This window comes from Papaver somniferum, chromosome 1 (genome assembly GCF_003573695.1).
Source record: "Papaver somniferum cultivar HN1 chromosome 1, ASM357369v1, whole genome shotgun sequence".
Classification (NCBI taxonomy): Eukaryota; Viridiplantae; Streptophyta; class Magnoliopsida; order Ranunculales; family Papaveraceae; genus Papaver; species Papaver somniferum.
The window spans coordinates 229,026,967-229,054,299 of record NC_039358.1 but is presented as its reverse complement, the minus strand read 5'-3'; the positions used below and the strand labels follow the sequence as shown (position 1 = coordinate 229,054,299).

The 27,333-nt window shown below is 35.0% G+C and overlaps 3 protein-coding genes across 4 annotated transcripts; 1 reads left to right on the top strand and 2 right to left on the bottom strand.

Annotated features, from left to right (window-relative positions):
- Positions 1 to 329: 329 nt before the first annotated feature.
- On the bottom strand, positions 330 to 1,741 carry LOC113338024 (serpin-ZX-like). The gene is made up of 2 exons (XM_026583551.1): positions 1,339 to 1,741; positions 330 to 1,237 (listed from the first exon to the last, which is right to left on the bottom strand). Exon 2 carries the CDS (start codon positions 1,220 to 1,222, stop codon positions 362 to 364), a length of 861 nt encoding a protein of 286 aa, XP_026439336.1. The 5' UTR covers positions 1,223 to 1,237; positions 1,339 to 1,741; the 3' UTR covers positions 330 to 361.
- A 1,479-nt stretch (positions 1,742 to 3,220) lies between these two features.
- Positions 3,221 to 11,445, bottom strand: LOC113271657 (serpin-Z2A-like). Its single transcript, XM_026521556.1, has 4 exons — positions 11,325 to 11,445; positions 4,153 to 4,580; positions 3,934 to 4,053; positions 3,221 to 3,586 (listed from the first exon to the last, which is right to left on the bottom strand). The coding sequence occupies exons 1-4, from the start codon at positions 11,443 to 11,445 to the stop codon at positions 3,221 to 3,223; spliced, it is 1,035 nt and encodes a 344-aa protein (XP_026377341.1).
- A 6,456-nt stretch (positions 11,446 to 17,901) lies between these two features.
- Positions 17,902 to 21,134, top strand: LOC113318347 (BTB/POZ and TAZ domain-containing protein 3). 2 transcript variants are annotated; one of them, XM_026566498.1, is made up of 6 exons: positions 17,902 to 18,145; positions 19,222 to 19,602; positions 19,717 to 19,847; positions 19,959 to 20,265; positions 20,395 to 20,708; positions 20,871 to 21,134. In XM_026566498.1, the coding sequence occupies exons 2-6, from the start codon at positions 19,270 to 19,272 to the stop codon at positions 20,962 to 20,964; spliced, it is 1,179 nt and encodes a 392-aa protein (XP_026422283.1). In that variant the 5' UTR covers positions 17,902 to 18,145; positions 19,222 to 19,269; the 3' UTR covers positions 20,965 to 21,134. The 2 variants fall into 2 exon arrangements, with proteins under 2 accessions (XP_026422283.1, XP_026422290.1); XM_026566505.1 differs by lacking the exon at positions 17,902 to 18,145 and adding an exon at positions 19,066 to 19,104.
- The last annotated feature ends 6,199 nt before the right edge of the window (positions 21,135 to 27,333 follow it).

The following is a 27,333-nucleotide window of genomic DNA, read 5'->3' as shown; positions in this document are numbered from 1 at the left end:
TGTTAGGAAAACATATGAAGTATTGCTCAAACAGGTCATAATCTACTCTTCTAATGTATGATCGGTTTATTTGTCATACAAATTTCTTTCTAAAGCCAACATTTTAGAAAACTATTCAAAACCTTTGGCACATAACATTGTGTGAATCACAAAATGCCAATATTTTATTTACTGGTTATATTACTGGTGGTACATAGTTATTTACACCATGCCGGGACTCATAAATTTACAGAAATGTTGTATGACAAAAGAAAATATAAGTAATAAAGTGGGAATATCCTTAAATTTGTATTAAAATGGTTCATCAAATTAAAAAAATTCTGGAGTGAATTGTTATAAATTCAAAGAAGATAACAAAGAATTATAAACCATTTAGTAAGACTTCAGAGACAAGTAGACTAGTTTGATAAGGATTAAGGATGTGTCCCATGAACAACACTGCACCACTTTCCTCCTCTCTTATAATGAACATGAAAGGATGATCTGCCACAAACTTGACGGGAGGAGGAGGTGAACTAGCACAACCGGCCATCATCATCGAAGCAGTGGAAGAAGCAGCTACAGTTCCTTCTTCATCAATTTCAACGAAACACTTGTGGTAAACTTCAGAAACATAAAGCTTATTTTCTGTATTAACCATCTGATCAGTATTCAGCATTTCAGTCAGCTCTGCCTTTGAATCATCAAAAGGCAAAACCAGTCCTACTTTCTGTAGAACTCTTGTTGCTTCAAAATCAAAACAAATTTTGAACTTGGAAATCTTGCATTCTTTTGTTGGAATCTTATGAACCGGGAGATATTGTTCTAGAAAGGTAGGGTCGGAGCTCACTTTTTTTATTAGTTCACCGAGCCCATCGTATTGCTCGGGTAAGATTATGTACATAGAAAAATGTGGAGAGGTTGCCCAACCCCTTTTGTATGGGAGTCGCAGTACTTTAAAGCTATCATAACAGCCAATATACTGATCTTCTGGCGCTGACATGAAGGGAAAATGTACCGATTGTTTTCCTGTCATCAAAGAAAAAAAAGGTTGTTCCCCGTCGAGGAGATAGAAGTTGGACATCTTAGTTAGTAGTGGATCAAACTGATCACGGTTCCAAGATCCTTTAAAATAGAGTGAATTCGCTAATATAAGTTTTATAAATTCATTGACTGCATTAACAGGAAGAAGATCTTTAATTAATCCATTGGTTTCCTTTTCAGCCCATTTGTTCACCTCCATCCGCACTTCTTTGCTCTAACCAACATTAAATCGTTAACAGGCGGGAACAAAGAAAAAGAACATAAACAAACAAACAAAACACAAAACAAAGATCAAGAATATAAGGATTTGCATACCTTGTTTGCGAAATCTGACGTTTCTGCTTCCGCTTTGTAAACTGCACGAGCAACTTCTTGGAATGAAAGTTTCAGTGAGGAGCTGACCCAAACACCGCTAACGAAAGACAGTTCAGGTCCGGTTTGTGTTTTTTCCAACACGCTGATGAGTTTAGAATTAACAGAATTAAGATGATCGAATCTTTCAGAGTTGAGAAAGCCTAAAATCTGTGCCAGGGTATCACCACTTGCTCCAGAAGCTAGTAAACCTAGTGTGTTGTCGATTGAGAGTGGAGAGAATACAAAATTCTTATTCTTTGATTCGTTTTACCAGACATCTTGGATTAATTTTATACTTGAATTTTTTGCAGTAGACATTATGACACTGATACTAAGACAACCAAGAGCAATATATAAAAGAAAAAATGGCACAAGTAAGCGTGATGTTGTGGAACGAACAAAGCAAGGGAGAACAAGAGAACACACAATTGGGAGAAGGAGCATTTTTATTTATAATAAGCTTGTAAAAGTTACAACATACGCAAAACCCCTAAAATTAGAGACACGAGCATGAGGATATCTTAACCAATAAGTATTTCAAGAAAAAATCTTAATCAATAAGAAAACTACTTAACAATAAGTATTTCAAAAAAAACAAAAAAATCTTAATTAAGAAAATTACTTAATCAATAAGTATTTCAAAAAAAACATCTTAATCAATAAGAAAACTAGACTTGAAATATGCAGGACTCTGCAGAAAACTTCCATAAACTAGCAAAAACGGTCATTAGAGTCTTTAAACCCCATATCAATAGGGAAGATGCTGGTTAGATCAAGGGTCCAAGTCGGCATTGGTCAAGGGTGTTACCAGATATAGATTAAGCTAACGGTAGTTTTGTTAAGCTAACGGTTTGACAATGTACCCTAGTTGACAGAACAATGTAACGGTCCAGTGACCCGAAACCATCAACTGACAAATTCACAACCCCAATGAAGGAGCTGAGACGTATGGTGATCTCCGAGTGGTGTAGTAAGGGGCGAAGAAGGCTTGGGAAATTCTGTTTCTCACAATGAGCCGAGGTGATTAGAATCCTAATTAAACTGCATGAAGCCGAGAAAGATATTAAGCCTTTCATAAAAAAAAATTGGTTTTGTTATCTTGTGCATCATGCACAAGATAAGAATCAATCATTGGCATTGGAAATGATAAAAAACAATAAAAAAATATGAGAGATAATGTTTTCTTGCATTGGAGAAGGTAAGCGTTTATGGGTTTTTTGATTTTTTTCTCTATACAAGTGCAAACTTTACCTTCTCCAATGCAATAAACATTATCTCTCATATTTTTTAATTATTTTTTATCATTTCCAATGTCAATGATTGGCTCTTATCTTATGCATCCATGCACAAGATAACAAAACTTTTTTTGTAGTTATAAGTTATAATTTCAGTGGCATTTTGTGAACTTTTCATTGATTATTTTGTTTTCCGAAGTTACAGGCAAAACAACGTTTAGCTTACGTTTTTCTTGTCACAGTAATTACTGTCACCCCCGCATGTCTGGGTATCGCATTTTGTATTATACTTTGGAAACCAGAGGTGTTGAAGCCTAAACTTTACAAGGAAGGTTTCAAAAAGGTTTTCAAAGCATTTAGGTTGATCTAGGGCTAAAAGAAACGCATGTAACATAATTGTATGTCCTTTAAGTTTTTTCTTCTTTGTTTGTTTCTTTCTTTCTTTTATTCTCAACCGGTAAGTTTTGGCGCAAAAGAAAAGAAGATAATGTAATGGTAATAAAGTGGGAATTGCATTAAATTTTAATAAAAATTCAAAACCTCTGAATATATTCAAAGAAGAACAAAAATATTTTAAATTATTAAGTGACACCTGAAAGAGATTTAAACTAGTATAATGAAGGATTCAGGACATGTCCCAAGAACTTCACTGTACCACTTTCCTCATCTCTTACAATGAACATGAAAGGATGATCTGCCACAAAATCGATAGGAGGTGCATGAGAATGTTGTATGCGTTGCTGGATTCCCCCTAAAACACCAGTAGCTTCAGTTCCTTCTTCGTCAATTGCGACAAACAACTTGTGAAAAACTTTCTCAACATGAAGCTTACTTTTAGTGTTCACCATCTCAGTCAGCTCTGCCTTGGATTCATCAAAAGGCAAAACTAGTCCAATTTTCTTTAGAACTCTTTTTGCTTCGAAATCAAAACAAATTTCGAACTTGGAATCTTGAATTCTCCTGTTGGAACCATACTACAAACTGGGAGATATTGATCCAGAAAGACAGCAGGATCAGAGCTCACCTTTTCTATAAGTTCACCGAGCCCATTGTGCTGCTTGGATAAAATTATATACATAGAAAAATGAGGATGGATTTTCAAATCCCGTTGGAATGGGAGTCGAAGTACTTTAAAGCTGTCATGGAAACTAAGATATTGATCCGCTCGCGATGACATGAAGGGAACGTGTACGTATTTCTTTTCTGATAAGAAGGGAACGCATACTGATTGTCTTCTTTCTAGGAGATAGAACTTTGACAACTTGGTTAGAGATGGTTCAAATCGAACATATACATTCCAAAGTCAATCCAAATAGAATACATTCACCAATATAAACTTTGTATGCTCATTGACTGATCCATCATCTGGAATAAGATATTGAATTAATCCATTTGTTTCCTTTTCAGCCCATGCGTTCACCTTGTTCAACACCTCTTTGCTCTAACCAACATTAAATATCGTTACAATGGCATTAAACTAACAGAAAAAGGAAAACAAAAACGAAACCAAGAACGGGATTATAAAGACTTGCATGCGTACCTTGTTCGGGAAATCCACAGACTCGGCTTCCGCTTTGTAAATAGCATGCGCAACTTCTTTTAATGAAGGTTTAATAGGAGACGATTTATCAATCCAAGCACCGCCAACGAAAGCCAGTTTAGGTCTGGTTTGTGTTTTGCCCGACATGTACTCGATGAGATGAGAATTAATAGAATTCAGATGGTCGAGGCTTTCACAGTTTAGGACGCCTAATATCTGTTTTAAGGTTTCGCCACTTGCTCCAGAAGCTAGTAAACCTAAAGCAGCTTCAAACGAGAATGGAGAGAATGCAAAATTCTTGTTCTTCGACTCTTTTAACCAGATATCTTTAACTAGTTTCATAAATGAATTGGTTGTGCTTTTGTTATTAGTTTCTGGTAAGTTTGCCTTTGATTCTTTCACAGTTTCTCTTAGTTTCTGATCCATGCCTGTAGACAATTAAAAAGTTGCAAAATAAAAGTGTGAAACTAAACGTATTGTATTGATTAAATAGGGGAGAAGATCAATTGAGAGTGAAGGAGTATTTTATATTTATAACACTTTGTATGAAACACTATAAACAGAAACGACGTACGGCATTAGGACTCGGAATTCCCCAAAATATAATAAGATTGCTAAACTGAGGAGACAACCGTAAGGTAGAAAAGGGAAAAATATCGTTTGGTCCTTTTTTAGGTGGGCTCATGTCAATTTAGTCCTTTGGTCAAACGCCTTTACTGTTTGGTCCATAATTATTTAAAAATATTAAATGGACAAAAGTACCCTTCCGTGTTAATTTTTACTTATTTTTTGTAGCAGTTCATTCGTCAAAATGAACTCATGTTAATTTTTACTTATTTTTTCAGAAATCATCTATATAAACTAAAGTTCATTCCAGAAATGAACTGCATATAAAAACCTAAAAAACCAGAGTTCATTCCAGAAATGAACTCCATATGAAAACCTAAAAAAACCAGAGTTCATTCCAGAAATGAACTCCATAAAAAACCTAAAAAACCAGAGTTCATTCAGAAATGAACTCCATATAAAAACCTAAAAAAACCAGAGTTCATTCCAGAAATGAACTCCATATAAAAACCTAAAAAAAACATAGTTCATTCCAGAAATGAACTCCATATAAAAACCAAGAAAAACCAGAGTTCATTCCAGAAATGAACTCCATATAAAAACCTAAAAAAACAGAGTTCATGCCAGAAATGAACTCCATAAAAAAATTCATCTTCAACAGCAGCAGCAAATTTCTAGGGTTTGACGAGTTCATCTTCATCATAATCTCTAATCGCAGCAACAACAAGAAAACCAAAAAACCTAATTAAATCTTCAACAACAGCAGATCTATCTTGAATTCGTCTTCATCTTCATCATCATCACCAATCGCAGCAAACATCAAGAAAAACAAAAACCTAATTAAATCTTCAACAGCAGCAGATATATCTTTGACAGCAACAACAGTAGCAGAAGATGCGTTCGTCTTCATCTTCATCGTCTACATCACAAACCAGTTCATTCCAGAAATGAACTCCTCATCTTCATCTTCAGCAGCATTCATCTTCATCGTCTCCATCATCAGCAGCAACAAAAACAGACGAAAAAACATCAAAAATATTCATCACAAACCAGTTCATTCCAGAAATGAACTCCGTCATCTTCATTTTCTTCATCATCAGCAGCACTCATCTTCATCGTCCACATCGTCAGCAGAGAAGAAAAAATCCTAAAACTCATCTTCTTCAACAACAACAGCAGATGAGTTCGTTGTAAATCGTTTTCATCATATACAACCGCATCAACAACAAATAAAACATGATTTTCACCCTTCGAATCACCATTGTTACAGCAGCAGGAGGAAGAAAAAGAAAAAAAAAAAGTGGAGACGCCATTGTTAGCTTCTAGCAAGAAGAAGAAAAACAAGAAAAAGAGAGAGCAATTCTAGATCTGAAAATATAGGAGAGAGAAAGTAAATCTGAGAATGATTTATTCTCTCTTACTTTTTGACTATATATATGGTTCTTATCCAAAAGGGTATTTCTGCCACTACAAGATGACAGTTACATCATCCATGACATCACCCTAGGACCAAACCATAATTTCTATGACCAAACAATAATTTATATTCCCAAAAAGGACCAAAGAGACAGTTGACTGAGTCAATTGGACTACATTCTCTCTAATATATTATTACTAGGACCTAATGGTATTTCCTACGGTAGAAAAAGCTACACCAAAGCCAAAATAAATGTCATTGGAGATCTAATCTTAATTTAAGCGCAGTAAGGCCCATATCAATGGGGTTCGATCGCGACGCCAGATATGGATGTCAGCAGCCTGTACTAAGGTGTGAGTGAATGCGGCTGATTGCTACGCTATCTTAATTAACAAAAAGAATGCGCATTGCTTCGAGGAAATGTGGGACTTCCATCCTGATACAGAGACGACTGAGAGAGGGATTGAAACACTCTGGAGAATAAGATCTACATTGTAAATGTTCCCCTGAATTCCACTACCATATATGGTGCCTTTAATAGGCTACAAATTGCAAACCCACTAACACCACCGTAATACTAGGACTTCCATAATACTAGGACTCTACCTAGTTCCTACTTTCACACTTCTAACTTTATGAGACCACACGTAAACTCGTTCAATAATAATCCAAAATATTAGGTAATTTACTAAGACCATATTGTTAGTAAATCTTTACAAATAATACTAATCTAAAAATATGGAACTGTGTTTGGATTATATATCCAACAGGAACTTACTGAGCTTATCTTCTTGTTAGAAAGTTACACAAATGGGGATCTTCGTAACGAAGATCCCAGAGTTTGTAGGGGGGGGAGCAAGTCCAGCGGGTAAATGTTGTTAGGTATGTGTATGCCAATAAATCGTGGTCGAAGTGGTGGCCTACAAAGGTCAGTTTCTGCAAGTCAAAATAAGATTTCAACCCTAGACAACATGTGTAAGAACTAAGAAAGGGTGGAGGTTCGAATGGATGAACCACCGTTGTATGTGTCTGCAAGATGGTGAGAGCACTAATCACCTTCTTCTCCGCTGTCCTACTGGGTGGAGGATTTGGGGTTCTTTTGCGATGTGATTAGTGATTACACTGTTGAACTCTTATAAGCACATAGTGGGTCGCAGAGGTGAAGTTTTGAAGGTCCTACCAACTGAGATCTTGTGATGCTTATGGAAGGAGGGTAACACGAGCTTTCGACAATGAAATCAAGATGAAGTTGGGAATCATTGGGACGATTAAACTTACAATTTCTTACTGGTTATGTAACAAAGGTCAGTTTGGCGGGATGTCCGATCTTACACTTACAGTTCGTTATCATCTCGGAAGAAGTTATATTCCAACCACCACAGGCTAATGGAAGTGAGGTTTTTGTGTTTTTGTGATCTTTGTGTTTGGAACCCTTGCCTTGTTTATGGTAGGGGTGAGCATGGGCTGGTATAGGCCGACTTTTGCCACATCTGCATCCAATGGGGTGAGCATAATTTTGTGAACACTTCTTTAAAGAGTGTGCACGTAACAAACCAATCACATTATTTCTTATTAACGGATGGTTCTCTCATTTAACTAAATTATTTTTTAGTGTAATTAAAGTCTAAAGAAAAAAGGCAATTGCATCGAATATTCTCCTGAATTATAGTTTAGTCGTGTAGATTAATACTATATTTGGTATTTATTCAATCCGTGATTTGCTAACTGATATTGGCAAACCTTTTTGATATTCAATTAGCAATCTAAATCATATACGATGAATTAGCTAATCAAGTAACAAATCTTATATCACTTGTATTACATGTATTTTTGTCATTTTCCTTACATATTTCTACATCATAATCATGAATTACTCTTAGAATATCTAAGAATAATCAGTTAGAAACAATTCATAACCAAAATCATTGATCTAGGCATCAAGCTGATCTCATGATACCTTCTTTGATGTTGTCCAATCTCTACTTCCGATCAATCAAAACCAGTATTTAACTTGTACCACTCGAACACTTTCGGACCACGATTTCTAAGAGATAAAACGGACAATAACCAAAAGTAAACTTACACCTAAACGTTCAAAAAGAAAAAAGAATTAATGGGTTTGTTTGCAGAATTCATCTTTTCCAGAAATTTATAATTCCATGGAATTACAAATTCTGGGATTCATGTATATTTCTTGTGTATTTGGTAACTCAATTAAAATTCTTAGGATTTATAAAGTTTTTTTTTGTTAAACTCTTTATACCATTTGGCAGTACCCTCAAATCTTAAAAGTGCATATATATGGGATTTAGAGTTTAAAAAAAATGGGTCCATAAATTCCTTGATAAGTTTCCTAACAAATCTTAGGGGGAGGGGTCGGACTCCATATGGAGAATTTGCTGAAAAACTGAATCCCGTAGGAAACGTGATTCCAAGGATTCGGGCAACCAAACATACGGAAGGAAACGTAATTCTACCAAATCCCCTGGACCCATAAATTCCACCTTTAAAATTCTACATCCAAATCCACCCTAAGAGGAATTAGATGAATCCCTCATCACTTCTGAATTTTAACTAGAGATCAATTAGGGGAGTCCTGTACATATGGAACATGATCTCTAATTGATTGATCAATTATAAACTGATGTGAATGATGGAAGGACCAAAAAATATCACATCTCTCGTTCCGAAAACTAAACACTTATTTCCTTATTCGTAAGCATTATAATTTAGGTTGGGTCCAAGAGCATAGCTCAGTGGTATCCCATCAACTCCAGTAAGGAGGAAGTCAGGGGTTCGAACCCCACCGTAATAGAGGTTTGTATTTAAGTTAGTTAGTATAGAGGGGTTTGGAGGGGTTGGATCTAGCAGTGCGGCTAGTCCAACTGGCTGGATTTGGGTAGGGACCTGGGTCCGGCTTTGCCTATCAAAAAAAACATTATAATTTAGGTTAGGATAATATATGATTGCCTTTTTTAGATTTTAACTAAATTAAACAGAACTAGTCATAAAACACCAAGGTGACCAAACTTGTGGTACAAAAAATCCAGTCATATTATTTTTAATAAATAAAAACCATTTGATTAAAAAGTGGCACAAAAACCCCATGACAAATAATAATGAGTAAATTTAGTTTTTATTACTTTTAAAAAAGCCAAACATACTGATCGAATTTTATATAGTGGTAAGAAAGGTTGTCGTTCACTCGGACTTTGTTGGACTGATTTTAAGTTTTAATAAAATAAAAATACTACAAATAAGAAAATATATATACAAATTTTGTCACAGGATGAAGAGAGACCGGGACTCGGGATTCCACTGCTTTTCATGTTCATGAGTTCATAAATTAATCCTAGACATTTATAGCTCAAAACAAAAGAAACAATAACTCTATTATTTGCCAAAGTAGATTTCGTAAAACATCAATTGTAAATTACAAGCATAGTGTATCTAAACCATCTAAGACTAAGCATACACTATCTAACAAGATAACAATTGATTAATAGAAATCATAAATCATTTAAAATTTGTGCAAAAAGTAAATAAGAAATTTATTAAATTACCCCAAGGATGAAATACAGCTTCCTCCGTCGTCCCAATGATGGGTTCTAGCTCCACATGGTGAAAACACACTCAAATGAATTTTTCATTGCTCAAAAAGGTGTTTGCAAGGAGAAAAGGTATAAAGCAGTGTGTTTGTAACAGTTATAATTGTTACAGAACCCACTGTTACAAAGAAACACTAACAGACTGTTGCGAACTGAATTAAGTGTTACAGAAATTGTTACAAAGATAATCCAATTTGAAAGTAGAGGCAACGGTTTCTGCGATTGTCTATATGTGTTGTTTTGTGTTCATTCTCTTCTTCTTCGTTATAGCAATGGTGATTGTCTGCAACTCGATTCTAAACCTGTGTTTTCTCCCCTAACTCTCCATACCCCTTCTCTGAGTCCCAGGAAACTTTTTTATACTCAACAAAGACAAAATATCTCCTCATAACTGTGTCAAATCTTCTCTCTGTCAAGCCATAAACTCGGGAATATTTTCTTCCCTTATTTATCTTCTCATGCATCTGATTGTGGCTAACTCACTCCAAACACGCAGAAAATATTCTTGCACACTCCATGAAGTGTCCCAAGTCCTCCAAACTCGAGCAATGCTCATCTCAAACTCACGGCCAGTCATGCTATCCTGTGAATATCTCAACTGCACCCGGACTCTCCTGTTTTCTTCCATTTGATTATTCGGACAAATCTAGTCAATTCCAAGGACCTTACCAGCCCTTTTTCATCATCACAAGCCCAAACAAAGCCTTTCCCATGAAAATCTCCAAGTAAATCTCTGCCCAAACTTTCCCAGAAAACCTGAGGAAACTAGCCTCTCATGTTTTGTTGAGAAACAATATCCAGCCAAATTTGATTGCTCAAATTGCATGTACTAAGTTTGTTATGCTCTATTGAATCATCTCAAAAAGTTTCAGCCATTGAGTCTCTCTAAAACACCTTCAAATCTCGAATCTAAATTTGCATGTGTGTCTACAAAGTTTTCCCGCCAAAAATCAGTTTTGAAAGGTAGAAGATGGTAGCCCTTATCCAGCATCTTGGGTGTCGAATAACAAATGGGCTACACATAGCCGTTGGTGACACATAGCAAAAGTGGGGGTCCGTATAGCAAATGTCCTCCGGAGGTGCTCCGAGCAACTTTTCGAGCCGAATTTTCCAACAATATTTATTTCCAAAAAATACCTACAAACACAAAAAACACCATAATAAGGAAGAAAACGAGTACTGACAATACGAAACATTGAGGACAAATTAGACACATAAATGCGTCTATCACATACCCTTTTTATCTTGATTTCTTCTTTTTCTTCTCTCTTTTCTTTTTTCTTCTTTCCTCCGCCTCCTTCTCCCCACCACCAGCAGCAAAAAATAGCTCCGTGAACACCGGCAGCAACACCTCCGTTACCACCAGCAGCAACACCTCTATCTCCTCCACGAACACCTTTGTATCCTCCAGTAACACCTCAGTGTCTTTTCTTTTACTTTTATGTTCAGATCTATCACCAACAGTAGCTCCGCCACCACCAAACCAGTCATTATGTCCAGCTCCGTCACCAACAACACCTCCATCTCTTCCACGAATACCTCCTTCTCTTTTCTTCTACTTTTATGTTCAGGTCTATCACCAACAGTAGCTTCGCCACCATCAAACCAGCCGCTATGTCCAGATCTGCCACCAACAGTACCTCTGTTTCCTCCATCAACACCAACATCACCTTCTTCTCTTTCTACGTCCTGATTTTCCATCAACAACACCGCCTCCTCTTACTTTTGTTTTTTCCCACCACTACATGTTAGATTCGCGGTGGTGGTGGCGCGGTGGTGGTTGGCGGCGGTGTTGGTGGACCGGTGGTGGTTGGAGGCGATCGGTGGTGGTTGTCGGCGGCGGATGGCGGCCGGTGGTGTTGCTAGTTATTAGTGGTGGGTTGTTGTATTTGATGTCAATATAATAAAAATTAAATCTGGGGTTGATTTTTGTTTTTGTTTGGTTAATTTAAACTAGAAGGATAATATAGACAGTTTATGTTAAATGGGGTTTTTGTGAACAATTTGTTTTGTTGGAGTTTTTGTGTATGGATAGTGACACCTTTAGGGTTATAACTCACGGCCCGTAAATTAAAACATAATAAAAATCAATTTATGAAATAGGATAACTATTGGTTAAGAAGGAGAAATGTGATTGGTTTGTTACGTGCACACTCTTTAAAAGAGAGTACACAAAATTGGACTCGGGCTGGTATAGGCCGATTTTTGCCTCATCTTCATCCAATCCAATGGATGACGGATTTCGAATTCGGCATCGTACCTAATCCAACATCCGATGGGTGTACAAATAGGTAGACTGGATGTGGATGGTCTAATGAATTTGTTTTATAATTAAAATATTAAACTAAAATAATAAAACTAACAAAAATTATTTGAATAATGACCGATCAAGGAATAAAAAGAGAAGGATATAACTAAATTTTATGTCTCAAGCTCAAGCCCAAAAAGTTTGATGGAAGAAACTGATGAAGAGATAAGTCGACTAAATGGTGGGCTATCAAAAATACATAATTTAACATTTTCTTATAAGTATTTTAAATTAACGAATGCGGATATCCAACGGATTTTTAAAAATGCTTCTGCATCCAATCCAAAATCCGTCGGATTTTCATCTTCATCCAATCCAACGGTTAACGGTATGCATCCGCAAAAATCTCGTTAGAGCAGATAGAAACCACAGAATTCGGGCCAAATGCTCGCTCATAAGCTTGTGGTGCTAGGGGTACTTCCTAGTTGGTGTTTTGTTGGTTGTTTATGTCTTGTAAGCCTTTTCGTCCCGGTACTTTTATTGGGATTCCCTTTTGTTCTGCTTGAGCTTGTTCATGTACCTTAAATACTTTCTATAAAATTTTAATTTAATTTGTTGATCAGTTAAAAAGGCCACAACTATCCAGGAAGTATTTTTTTTTCTTTTAATCAGTCGATATGAAAAAAAAATAATGAAAAAGAAGTAGTTTAAGGGGTATCCTCAATCCAACAGACACAGAAAAGAAAGGAGCTGGACCGAATTGGGAATCTATCACCCAAAGGAAAGGGCAAAGAACAAGTAGTTTTGGTAATTAACCTCCGGTAATAACCTTGAGTTAGGAAAAACATACCCAAGTACAATCAGTGGTCAGGCGATTGTCAAGGAGACTGGTCAGGCGACGCTGACCAAGTCAATCTAGGGCTTTTCTTCATCTTCTTCCTCGATTCTCTGCGATTTTGCTATGTTTTTTCAGTAATTCCTTATGAATTTCGAGTTCACTTAGATCCTTTTTACCTTCAACCTCTTTTTCAAAATCAGAAATAATGTTTAAAATCAATCTTATGCAAAACCTAATTTCTTAATAGCCGCATATTGCTTTTGTTCCTGTTTATTGATTTTTCTCTTTCAATTTGTTCCAGGGCTTTTGTTTAATATCATGATTTCAGAGTTTTTCTTTTTCTCTGTCTGATTTGGTGCTAAAGATTATATCTTTTGGATTTCTTTCTAACCCTTGTTATCTAATCTTTTCGTATTTTTTACAAGATTAGTCATGAACTGATGGAGGCTTCGACATAGGGTCACTGAGTATTCATCATGAGATTCATTTACAAAGTTGATTGGGAAAGTGGTGGTTACTTCTAATTTTGGGTATGGTTCTTGCTCTTTTTTCTTAGTTCTGGTTTGGAGGGTCAGTGATTTTTTGAGAAGATAAGCAAATTGATATTCTTTTGCATGATGAGATCCTACTTTCTGTAGGGATTATTCTACTTATTCTTATTAGATATTATAAATGGGGAAGATCTATCTATGGCTGTTGTTAATAATTTCATTTTCTCTGCAAGTTACTTAATTTGGTCCTTAATTGGGTGCTTGAATTATTGATTTGATGGTTATTAGTTAGTCTAAGAAGCCTATGGAGTATGCTTTCATTTCGGGTAGCTCAAACGTTTTATGGTCATCCTAGTGTTCGTCTTTTGCCCAGACAGTTTTTACTTCTTCGGGTTTCATATTTAATACCTCTACTGAAATGAGCTTTTCTTCGGATGGCTATGCTAATGTTTTTCACTGATATTACTCCTCTAAGTAATCTAGAAGTTGTGAATGAGTTGGATGGTGTAATTTTACTTGAACCTTTCCCTTTGGCTACTCTCCCACCGGAACCTTTTGTGTCGCTTGAAGAATTTGAGAAGAAAGTAAATCTCATGATGATTGACTCTGTTGACGCTATGGATGGAGAGCCTTCATAAGTTCATGACCCTGTAAGTTTTTCTGATTACTGCTCTTCTGTTTTACTACGTTTTTCTTTTTATTTCGCAATTCCTTGAAACTAGATTTTTACATATCTACTATCATGATTTTTCTTTTTTGGAATATGAATGGATGTTGCTCTGATAAAAAATGGCTTCATCTATTAAATATTTTTAGGAAAAATAAGCCAAATGCTATTTGTTTATTTGAAACCATGGTTGATTCTGATACTGTGAAGAAATATAGCCATCATCTACCTTTCGATTCTGATAAAAAATGACTTCAATCCATGGCCTATACTCCAACTCTTGGAGAATTCATTTTGAATTATTCGAAGCAGCTGGATTTCTGGTATGCGATTGAAAATTCTTTCTACAAGCAAAAAGCAAAAATTTACTATTTTCTTCATTATGATAAGAATACAAGATTTTTCCATAACTCTGTAAAGCATAGGAATATGTACAACACTATCCATACTCTAAAAGACAGTCAAGGTAATTGGTTGGAAAGTAGAGAACAAGTCGTTGCTCTGCTTTCTAACCATTTCAAAAGTATTTATTCTTCTTCTCAGCCTTTAAAGGAGGATATTGATGAAGTGCTCAAGGATGTTCATCCTATTATAACAGATGAGTTAAATATTAAATTAGTAGAAATTCCTTCTGCTGAAGAAATTTATCTTACTGTTAAAAATATGGCACCTTGGAAATCGCCAGGACCAGATGGTTTCCCTGTGGGTTTTTCAGAGACAATTGGGATGAAGTGTCTACAGAGGTAATAAATCATGTTAAAAATTTCTTTAGGAATAAGTATCTTCTCAAGCAGCTTAATCACACTTTTATCACACTGATTCCAAAGGTATGTAATCCTGCTTCCCCTAGTGAATTTAGACCTATTAGCTTAACAAACACCATTTGTAAAATAATTTCTAAAATTTTAACCAATAGACTAAAATCCATTCTTGATTCGCTGATTTCTTCGTTTCAGTCGGCTTTTATTGCTGATAGACAGATTCAAGATAATATCATCATAAGTCATGAAATTTTGCACTCTTTTAAAACTAGAAAAAAGAAGAAGAATAAGAATGGTTTCATGGCCATAAAACTAGACCTTTCAAAGTATTTTGACAGACTAGAGTGGCCATTTATAATTGCAGTCTTTAAAAAGCTAGGTTTTTCGGATTTATGGTGTCATCTGATTCATCAATGTATCAGTACAGTTTCTTATTAGGTGTTAGTTAATGGCTCTCCGAGTGATATTTTCTATCCTTCCAGGGGAATAAGACAAGGTGACTGTCTTTCCCCTTATATTTTCATCATTTGTATGGAAATGTTATCTCGTCTCTTATTAAAAGCTGAAGCGGATAACATGATTCAGGGGTTTAAGCTAAAGAGTAATAGTCCTTCCATTTCTCACTTATTCTTCGATGATGATTGTATGTTATTTTCAAGAGTATCCCTTTCTTATGCTAGACACCTTATGAAGATTATTGGTAATTTCTCAAAAGCCTTAGGTCAAGCAATAAAATTTGAAAATTCTGGGTTTTTTACCAGTGCAAAGATGCATCATAAACATGTTAAATTGTTGTCTAAAACTCTAGGAATCAAATACTTGAGTAATACTGAAAAATACTTAGGTACTCCTTTGTTTATTAACAGAAAGAAGTCTGGATCTTTTCAGTTTTTGATTGATAAATTTTATTCAAGATTAGGTAATACTAATAGAACTAACCTTAATATTGCTGGTAGAACAGTGATTACTAAGCATGTTCTTTCAAGTTCGGCAGTTTATCACATGTCATGTTTTCCTCTCCCCAAAAAGATTACAACAAAAATAGATTCAATACAAAGAACTTTTTGGTGGTCTAAAAGCAATCCAAGGCGTGCTTCTTACTTTCGGTCTTGGAATGATATTGGTAAACCAAAAATATGTGGGGGGTTAGGTATTAGAAACTCTTTTGCTACAAATAGAGTCTTCATTGCTAAACTGGGTTGGAGAATTAGAAATAACCCAGATCTCTTAATTTCTATTTTCTTAAAAGATAAGTACTTCTCAAATCAGAATTTACCGGAAATTGATAAAGCTACTGATAAGTCTTCTTGGTTTTGGAAAGGTATAGTAAATAGTTTAACTTTCTTAAGGTCTAACATTGTGATGAAAATAAATGATGGTACTGGTACAAAAATCTGGACTTCTAACTGGTTGCCCTTAGGTAATGCTCCACCAGTGTCGAATAATCCAGATCATATCAATTTTACTTTGGTTAGTGAGTTAATCAACAATGAGAATAAAACTTGGGATTAGATTTATTGCAATCCTTGTTTGTTCCTGAAGATGTTAAAAAGATTAGTTCTTTAAGGATAAATACTAATAAGAAAGATGAATTAAAATGGGCTCATACTAGAAGTGGGAATTTTACTATTAAATCTTCTTATAATGTGTATATGAATGTTTCTAGATCAGTAGAAGATACTTCTTTTTGGAAGAAAGTTTGGTCTCTTGATTGTCTACCTAAAATCAAATATTTCATGTGGAAAAATTTTGCAGAAACGTTGCCTGTTAATTGCCTGTTGAAGTTGTACAATGAGTATATTGATGATTGTTGTCCCTTATGTAAGAATGAAAGAGAAACTGTGATGCATTTGTTTGTCAGGTGTCCTATTGCTTCTCATATTTGATTTGCTTTATCAATTCAACATATGGTAGCTTCTGGGACTGATTACATAGAAGATATTTTTCTGTTGTGGTTTGATAATTCTTTTGGAAAGTCTCCCTTTGTGGTTAACTGGCCAAGCATTGGGGCTATAGTTATGTGGAGTATATGAAAAATGAGATGCGAGGTTGTTTTCAAAAATGCTTCTATCAATCTGGATAAAATCATCTAAGATATCAGAAGACTTGTAAACACTTATGTAGCTGCGCCAGAGACTAAGAAGTCTTCTAATTTGATTGCTAAAACTTCCATTTAGAATGTTGATCACATAATGTTTTGATGGTTCTTTTAAGGATTTTAATATGGGAGTTGGTGTTATTCTGTGTGATATTGCAGGAACAATAAGGGGAACGAAGGCAGACTTTGGACTTATCTCAGATGCAGTTGGTGCTGAGGCAACTGCTCTCATTTTGGCTATCTCTTGGGCGAAGGAGATGGATTTGTCTAGAGTCCTGTTCGTGAGTGATTTCCTCCAGTTGGTTGATTTTGTAAATGGAGGCAATGCTATGGTAGATTGGAGAAGCAGTGACCTGCTGGTGCACTGTCGGAGTTTATTTGTTTGCATTAGTACTTTCAATCTTGTTTATATTAAGTGTTCCCAAAATAATGTAGTTGATCGACTTGCACGTCGAGTTAGGACAGTCAGATCTCTTTTCCTCCGTTTTTGAACTCTATGTTGAGGAAAGATCCCCTTTCGGCACTCTATAATTTCTTTTTATTGTAATATATCACTGTGTTTCTCAGCAAGAAAAAAAAACAATCTTGAGTTATTATCTTTTCTTGGTAAAATCTACTTCTTCGCTGAAAAGAAATTTTTTTTTAATTTTCTCCTCTTTCGGGAGATTTCCAACAACAACAACGTATATCAGATGCAGGCAAACACCGGCGAGCTCAGATTTACTCCTCGGATTGATGATCACCACAAACACAAAAGGTAGGGAAAATATAGCCGCCCCATCTATGAATTTGACAATCACTTTTATCACTAGCATCTACACTTGTCTTGTACTTCAATTGGTCGGTGATTTAAACCCTGAAATTATTATGTACGCCCATAACCTATCCATCCACGTGTTGCGCAAGAATATTCTAAAAATAACACATCTGGAGACGGAAATTTTCTTGTCCCTTTCATTAGATTTCATCTAATCAAACGGCTATTATCGATTATTATACTCCACTATTCCATTACCAGAAAAATCTTCACAAGAATAATTTCTTAATTATTTAAGAAGTTGAGAGATATCTATTAATTTCCATGCAAAATCTAACCCATTAATACTTTTTTGGTAATCAGGATCCGAAAATTAACTCTGGGTCTGATCGAAATTTCTGCTTTAGACAAGATTTGAGTGAGAAAATAGGTTTATACTCATTACTCTGTTTCTTTTGAAGAATCATCAAAAGAAAAGAGTATTAATTTCTTGTTATTTTGGAGTAATCAGACGACTTCAGTCACTCCGTTGAAGTTTCAGGTAAGAACCCAGTAAATTTTCTACCACTTTATAAGAAGTATTTAAGAGTTTTAATGAATATCCATAGTAGTTTGATGAATTGTCTCTGTGAGTTGAACTCTGTTTCTTGTTTACCAAACATCATTAGATTAATAATTTGTAGAATTATTAATAATTTAGTTTTTTTATCTTTAATCGAAGAACTGGGCATTGAAGATTGAATTAAACCTCTGTTTTTTGGTACTTGTTGTTTGAATCTCCTTGTTTATCGAGATTCATTGAATTTTGTGTTTGTTCCTTCGATCATCTTGTATGTTTCTGGGTGTATTCCCTCAAGAATCAACTGTAAATGCATGTGTTACGATCGTCTCATTAGTAGTACATGATGAAAGATAGTTTATTTCTTTAATGGTTTTTGTATTAGTTGGAAAGTTAGATTAATAAAAAGGTTGAATCTTGAATCTAAGATCTTGTTTTCCTCCGGATTCGAGGTTCAGTATTTTTATTATTTGAGCGTATACTTAATGGTGGAGTTGCAGAATATTTGTACTACTACTTGATTGTGAATTGTGTGACTTTGGTTGTTCCCTTTGTCGACATCTGCCCGAGAACCCGGTTTAATTTAACTGGTATGAAACTTAGAATATGATTAAGTTGAATCAATTGTCTTGAGTGTTTCTTTGATTCTTCGGTATTTTATCGGGTTTTCGTTCCTTTTTTGCAATTGTAGACTTTATGATTGAATTGAATAGTTTTGTTAATCTTTCAAAAAAAGGTAAGGAATCAATTCAATGGTACCTTTCACAAAACTAAAGCTCAAGTTAATGTTATCTACAAGTTATCAACAAGAATTTTGGTTTTTGATGCTTTTCCGGTTTCTAACTTTTCTTGTTTAGCTATAAAATGTGATGTCTTATGCAAATGTTTAACAAAAAGCTTGCATTGAAATTTCAGCCATTGAGAAGATTTACAGATATCTTGTCTGCAATTTTAGTTTGTTATTCATTTTAGCGTTTGTGAAAGTTCTGTTAGTTTTAACCCAAGCTGCGTTTTACGAATTATTTCGTGTATGTCACTGATATTGTTCTTCTTTGCAGGCAAAAACTTTACTGTAATCTGATACGTATAGGCTATAGTGAACGTTGATGGCACAGGTGGAAGTTGGTTCTTCTTCGGAATCCTCGACAGGTGAATGCTTTGACAGTAGTTTTAACATTGAGTTTGGAGAAAGAAATACACCTGATGTTGTCACAGCAGTTGAATTCCCAACCTCTCCGGTCGATCACAATGATAACATCCCCAAGCCACCTCCTCCTCCTAGGTCTAACTGTTCTAAACCCACAACCCTCTGGAATTCAATTTATGTTCCAAAAGAAACAAAAGATACGTGGGACAAAATTTTCAATGAAGGATATGGGGCTGATGTTCATGTACTCACGGACGAGCAAGTTGTTATTCCAGCTCATTCTAGCGTTCTCGTAAGTGACACGAATTTCATTAAATTTTCCGTTTAATTGGTATGCGACTATGCCTTCTCCATATGGAGCTCCAATTTTGTATGGCGTAAATGTGTAATGTTTCTTTCGACTCAGGGGACTACATCTGTAGTGCTGAGGAAACTTTTGAGGGAGGCAAAAGTTAAAGATGGCATTGGATGTATCAAAATTTCTGGAGTACCATCTGAAGCTGTACATACATTTATCCGCTTCCTCTACTCTGCCTGGTATAGTATTCTTGGGTCCATCTCTAATTACACGTATCTCATTTATGAATTTATTTTGCTGAGCTCTATGTTATCAGAGTAATGAGAATTGTATTTTGATTTGTGGCTCAGTTATGAGGAAGACGAGATAAGGAAATTTGTCCTCCACTTGCTGGTCCTATCTCACTCCTATTCTGTGCCACCTCTAAAAAGAGTTTGTGCACATTTACTAGAGCGATCAATGTTGACGGCAGAGAATGTAATTGATGTGCTTCAGTTAGCGACACGGTGCGATGCACCGCGCCTTTCTCTGATGTGTGTTCGGATGGTTGTGAAAGATTTTAAGACAATTTCTGCAACCGAAGGATGGAAAGTGATGAAAAGTGTTGATACTGCGCTTGAGCAAGAATTGCTGGAGGCAGTTGTGGAAGCAGAATCTGTAAGTTTGATCAGCTACTTTTGTCTGACCAATTCTTGCTAATATACAATGACAGTGAATTTCCTGCTTATTAATCGAATCTAACAAACTGGGTATTTTTTTTTTTATGTTTGCTCGGTATCCACGCAGAAAAAGGAGGAGAAGATAAAGAAATGTGAAGAGAAGAAAATGTACTCTCAGCTAAACGAGACAATGGGAGCACTATTGCATATATGCAGAGACGGGTGTAGGACAATAGGTCCTCGTGATAAGATGCTGAAAGGAACCCAAGTTTCTTGTGGATTTCCTGCTTGCAAAGGACTTGAGGCCCTCGTTCGTCACTTCTCAATTTGCAAGATCCGTGTCCCTGGTGGATGTGCTCACTGCAAACGCATGTGGCAGCTTCTTGAGTTGCATTCCCGCATTTGCAAGGAACCTGATGCCTGCAAGGTTCCCCTCTGTAGGTAAGCAACCTAATTCTTTCTTCCCTAGCTAGCACATGTTTTCCTGCATTGTTTCCAATGATGATGTTTGCATGACCAATTTAGACCTCTTGGTTTCGGATATGGTCAACATGGTGGGAATGGCTGATTTTGAAATTTTAAATGAACCCTTGGATTTTTCAGGCACTTTAAGGTTAAAATACAAAACCAGACCAAGAAAGATGAGGCAAAGTGGAATCTATTGGTGAGCAAGGTGATAGCTGCGAAAGGCAGGTAACAGAATCAGGAATATATACATACTGTAACTAGCTTGTTACATATATCCATCCAGAGGGCAAATGACGAATTTTAATGTCATCCGTACCCTTATAATTTGACGTCGTTGTAAGTTTACAATTGAAATTAAAAATGAATTGCTGCTTAATATGAAGCCAATAGCTATTTTACACATGGTGTCAATGTTTTATATCAATGAATGCAAATCTTTCTAACAAATAAGCGTAATGAAAATGAATATCGGGCTTAATTAACAAATAAGTTTGAATCTGGGCAGTGTTCCAATATTGCCATGGATGTTAGACTTTCCTTGCGCAAGTCAATCAAACAAGCACTTCTACTATTGGCATCTCTCAAAGAGATCTAGTGTGCTTCCTCCAAACAATCTTAAGATGATATGTATGCATTGTGCAACTGCAAGTATATTATTCACCATTTTCTAGTTCAGTTTGCCATTTTGGGCTTGGGCCACATGCCTCAGAGGAACACAGTGATTTGGGGTGCTCATACTCATAGAAGTAGAACTTCACCACTGATTTCCAATTTTTGATCCGGATTTTGGGAAGAGATGCAGCATAATCATCTTCAAGTAGATCATCTAACAAAATGTATGCTCTTTTACAAAATCCACCAACATCTATTCATTGGAATGTTTTCTTCGCTAGGTTAACATTTTCATTGCTAATATACGAAAGAAAGCAAGAGGGGTAAATTCGGTTTATGAATAAACATGAAATAATTGATGTTTGGTTTCAAAATTTCATTCCCCCTCCCTCCAATTCTCATTTTTGGTTTCCTGAAATTCTATTTCTCGTATGCTTTCACAATATCTCGTTTTCATTACCCGATAAGGGAGGAAAAGGATAAGTGTGGCTAAAACTGTGTACTGGTAGTATATTGTGTTTATACTTCCGTGTTGTATGGGAACACCTATTTGATGCATTTGTGGGCCCATAGATGTCACTTTTAGGTTATACTTACCCGATAAGGGTTACTGTATATATAATAAAACTAATTTCAACATCATTTTGTTCATCGAGACCGAAAGATTCACATAGAAATTAAAATAGTATCTTTTTTTTCTGCAACTATATCATATGTCGCTTATCCAAACAGCGAAATCTTAATCGTTTCCTAAGCTTTATAGCAATCGGTGAACTATGTATCACCTCACCTGCAAGGCTGCAACATGATTCACCAAAAACTTTACAAAATCTCAAGCGATTAGCTCGATAAAATTAACAAAAACCATTAGAAAATAAAATTCCATTCAATTTGTAGCAAAAAAGTATATTTCATTAAGTTTGCGTAAATAGTTAAGTACAAAATATAGTATACTTTATAACAAAAAAGTTGTAATACTGTAAGGTTTTACAAGTACGGGTGCAATATTTGCACCATAAATATGAAGATTTTCGATCTGGCGAGCTATAACAAAAGATGTGCAACCTATATATACTTACTTGGGTATTAGAATAGAACCTTTCGGGGTCTCAATGAAGCGAAGTTTACATTTCACTTTCTCAACAATTTCTCTTTTAGCATGGACTATCATACAATCTCCAAGAAACTCATCATCCATCTTGTTACGAGGTAATACCCTTTCTGTAATAGCTGTTGAAACAGGTAGAGTCATGACAAGGAAAATTAATTTATTTTTCAAATCATACACATTTGACTTACTAGTTTCAACCAATATATCGCCGACATAATTCAGCCAATGTAGTCATATTTTGAAAATCTGGATTGTCGATAACATCATATTTTTAGTGTTTTAGTTGGCTTCTTAAAACACAACCCTCTTGTTTTGTGAAATCTTCAGGATCAAACTTTTCCGCTAGACTGCAAAGGGAATCATTGTCAAAAGATTTATAAATTTCATCAGGATTAAAAGCTGAAGAAAGCACAAATAGCTCCATTAATTCTTCTATGAATCTACTGCTTAGCTCTGTTAGGTGAAAATCTATGACAACATTAAATATATCAAAGCGGTAATAACGTCCAATGGTAATATGGTCTTTCCGCTGAACGACTAGTTCCCATCATATATTGATCTGAAAATTCAGGAAGGACAATGTCATGTTCATCACAAAAGAGTTTAACACTGCCAAAAAAAATAACTCAATTTTTGTTTCTTAACTCTTGAAGAAGCACTTTTGTAGTCTTGACCAGATGCATGCATTAACAATGTCTTGAGTTTTTTTTTGTCGTAGCCTGTTTTTTTGAACAAATCATGTTGAAATCTGTGAAACCTTCTACTGTAAATGCAGCACGTTGTGGTGGATATGTTTCAAAAATAAAGCAAGGGAAGAAATATGCTTTGTTTTTTTTCGATAAATTATTCTAGCCATGAGTGCTTTTTTAGCCAACTATATTGGAAACAACGATTATGCTTTTCATCCCAATAAGGAAGATATTTGGAAAGTTTAGGTTTAAAAGTTCCTTGTTTTGAATATACAAAATTGGTTAAAAAGACCAAAATCAACAATTCCTGGGTGAAATGGACAGTTAGATTTTGATACTGTTTAAATGGACAAAAATGTAAAAATAGGCAGGATGTAACCAGTTTCACCGTGCCCATTTTCAAATATTTTTTCTTATTTTTAATTTACACAGGATGTATCCAGTTTCATCTTTGCTATTTTTTAAATTTAAGCTAGGATGAAACCAGTTTAATCCTTACTATTATTTTTTTTGGCCATTTCACCCAAACTATTTTTTACTCGTCCATTTGAACCGTGATTTAAAAATATTTGGACAAATGACCCATTTTCCGTTTTGAATATGCTCGACGTACCTCATCTCGCTGATTCACCAGTTATTCACAAATTTGAGGTATCAGACCTGGACCACGATCATAATAAACATCACTGGCTTCCGTGCGGACTGTACACACAATTATCTGTACGCAACTTCTTTGGATTACTAGATGTAGTTGGTTGAGCATATGATGAGTTCTTTTGTTGCTGAGAAGTATCAGTTTCATGGTGTGATGAAGTAAGAATGTCAACGTTCTTGGTAGAAGGAAATATTCCTCTTGGTTTATCACCCCCCCTTCGCATTCGGATTGAAAAATGACTCTATCAGTTTTAGCTTCTTAGCTGCTAGTTGAAGATGGTTGATTGACATTGTAACCTGAATGGAATTAATAGATACATGAAATTAAACACTAATAATCTACCACTTGCTAAAAAATACCCAATATAAAACTGAAATCAACAACAGTAAAGTGTAAACATCGTACCGAGATCTTAAATAACATAATTGGTAATTAACATATATACCCAACTTTCCCTATCAATCTCAAACTAATAACACTGTGAAAGTAGGGTCAAACTAAAAAACCGTAAAATTCAGCAAATCAAAGAATTTATCCCTAATTTCGAAACAAAGTAAGAGAAGTAGAGAACCTTAACATGCTAATAACAATTCATTCCACTAAGCCAATTAATAAAGATAATAAAATTGGAATTGTAAGAATGTATAACCAAATTAAGGCCCTAAATTTTAAAAGAAATATCTCCGGCACAAAAATCCTATCAAAGATTGAGAAGCTAAAAAAAAGTTAAAAACTAGTATAAATACCTTGACTAATTGAATTTCTAATTGGGCATCACTGATTCATTGCAATCTTTCATAGAAGTAGAAATCAAAGCCTTGGATAGTTGGATACCACTAGCAATGAGGAACAACAAGTTCTAACACTTCGAACATGGAAAAGAGTTAAAGAAGTCTCTTCTGAATTTGAGTAAATTACACTCACAATCTCACACGAATTAATTATTTGGCTCCAAATCACACTATAAATTCTTGGATACGGGCTAACTATATATAGGCTATTGTAAATTCAGTGTTGGTCTAATACCAAAAATAAGCTGAATATCAATACTATAATTTATTTAGCAAATCTAGGGGCGGGAAAGAGCCTCGTTTACCCCCTTACTAGGCCCGTGCCTGATGTTAATGAAATTTAAAAAGATGAAAAATAAAATTGAATTATTTTGTAAGGACATCAAACTAAAATCGGTGGATACCATAGTACACGTTTACTGATTCTGGGTTTGTGTTCTTTATCCATGAAGAACAATAGAAACCGACAGATACAGGTTGATAGATAAGTCGATTGACTCAACATAATCGGTCAATATTAAAGCTCATATAAACTGATTATGATGCAATTTCATAAAGAAAAATTGCATTCATACTTTTAGGAAATTAGCGCATTATGCAGTTTAAGAAATTAGCCCATTACATAATTTAGTACATGAATTCTTGAATCTCGCACAATAATACATCGTCAATGAATCTCCGAGCACGTTTGCTTAACACATTGTATGTATTCCTTCATGGTCATGAATCATCGTTCACCATTTCGTATTCGTCATAGGCTACAAAATCATTCTATCTGAAATTACATAAATTATATGTTGGTAAGCAAACAATGAGATAAAGGTGAGCATGTCGAACAATGAGATAAGGGTAAGCATTTCGAATCACTCATTTTACGAGACACTTGGGGATAATCGTAACACCATGATTTGGCAGGTAGGGTTCACCGAGTGGAATATAAGTAACGGTTTGACCTTTACAAATACTAATGCCTTTTCTGCATAATTTTTCCCAGAGTCGGTGAAAAGCTATGAATCTATAAGCATTCTCAGGCAAGAGTAATCTAGGAATGTATGATCTCCCAGAAATATGTTGTTGGATGACCGCGGTGATGTCCATTTAAAACTCCACATTGTCGGATAACCGCAGTGGCTAAATAGGGACAATGTCGGTGGAGGGTCATTTCATTACAATGATGGTCGGTAACCATTATTTTAATCTTAAGGTACTCTTACATATTCATTTTGATATTATATTGAATCTAAATGCTAAGTCTCTTCATTTGCAGTTTTTAGGATTCCCGATGCGTTCATGGTAAAATTCTTCAAACATTTCCCAAGATATAATAAATTTCATTCGAAGTTCGTGGAAGATGAGATTGAGTTATTTAACGCGATCCATCTTTTCTTCTAATTTATATGCCTTCTCAGCTCTATTCGAGTAGTTGATGAAGTAGTAATGAGTAAATTGGGTCTGGGAAAGAGATTTTTTTAATGTAGAGGATGACCCATCATCTAATTTTTTTGAAAAAAAACAAAATATAACTGGAATAATTTGGTGTAATCGGTCGATATATATATATGTCTACGCCAATCGATTATGGTTTAACAAAATGTTTAAAGAAATATGCTTGTTACAATCAGTCGATATATATATGTATATATATATATATATATGTCAACGTCGACAAATTTCAAGCTAAAACCCACCATAAGATTGGTTTTTTTTTTTTTTAGTAATAATCGGTCGATATGGATGGTTACATAAACCAATTAATAAAAGCCTAAAAAACAGAAATAATTGGAATTCACTCTAACTAAAAACGATTGATATGGTTTTCCAAAACGAAAAATTGTAACCTAAAAACCAACAGAAAATTGGCATTGTCACAGGATCTAAGAATCGGACAAAATGAATGTTTATATCAACATATTTTGTGAACCTGAAAAATTATGGAATGTTTTCCCCATAATCGATTGATACGTATGGTCATGTAGACCGACTGTAAACTTGTTGTTATTACTAAAAATTATTGTACATTTCGACATATTGTAGCTTAAAAGCTGCTAGAATGCCTGTATTTTTGATCAAATTATAGTTTTTTTATCGCGTCTTAGCAAAACACAATAATTTTAAAAGCAACCAAACTCGTATCTAAAATGTTTTAACTCCGGAAACAAACATAAGTTAAAGAAATAAATTTTGATTTAGATATCCATAGTTAAACACATAAGTCTAGAAAATAAGAATTCATTCATTCATCAACATCAATGCGATGTCTACCACGACCAATGCCCAACATGACTACTATGAGCACCTCAGACTCATTTAACATGTCGTTCTGGAGCGTCATCATTATCATAACTATCATGTTGGTCATTTTTTCATCAATGCGGCTATCTAGTTTTCCTTTTTGGTTACGTCTCCACTGTTATTTGGTAGAACTCGCAAGTTTTTGTATCTCAAGTTTGTTGTCAATGTTAGATGTGCAAACGATATCTTGATTTACAGTCTACTAAAGTCATATTTTGGACTAGGATTAGAGTATAGTAGTTGAGTATCATACATCATTGAATAACTCTCGAAGATTGAAGACTGAAAAACAAATGAAGACATTCGCGAGAATTTCATCAAAAGAGGTATGTGAAGACTGACATATCCTATTTACTCATGGAATATACCATTCCATCTTATGAGACTATGTCGTATGATTTTAGTAGATTTTATATTGCAAAGAAAAAAATTTAAGTTCAAGATTTTC

Excerpts from the sequence above, each read along its gene's own strand:
- LOC113318347 (XM_026566498.1), top strand. The coding sequence starts at position 19,270 with ATGGCACAGGTGGAAGTTGGTTCTTCTTCGGAATCCTCGACAGGTGAA. Across the intron at positions 19,848-19,958 it reads CGCTTCCTCTACTCTGCCTG|TTATGAGGAAGACGAGATAA; the intron begins GTATAGTATTCT and ends TTTGTGGCTCAG. Across the intron at positions 20,709-20,870 it reads TGCAAGGTTCCCCTCTGTAG|GCACTTTAAGGTTAAAATAC; the intron begins GTAAGCAACCTA and ends TGGATTTTTCAG.
- LOC113338024 (XM_026583551.1), bottom strand. The coding sequence starts at position 1,222 with ATGGAGGTGAACAAATGGGCTGAAAAGGAAACCAATGGATTAATTAAA.
- LOC113271657 (XM_026521556.1), bottom strand. The coding sequence starts at position 11,445 with ATGGAAAATCAGGACGTAGAAAGAGAAGAAGGTGATGTTGGTGTTGAT. Across the intron at positions 4,581-11,324 it reads TGGTGGCGAAGCTACTGTTG|GCATGGATCAGAAACTAAGA; the intron begins GTGATAGACCTG and ends AATTGTCTACAG. Across the intron at positions 4,054-4,152 it reads CTGTGGATTTCCCGAACAAG|AGCAAAGAGGTGTTGAACAA; the intron begins GTACGCATGCAA and ends AATGTTGGTTAG.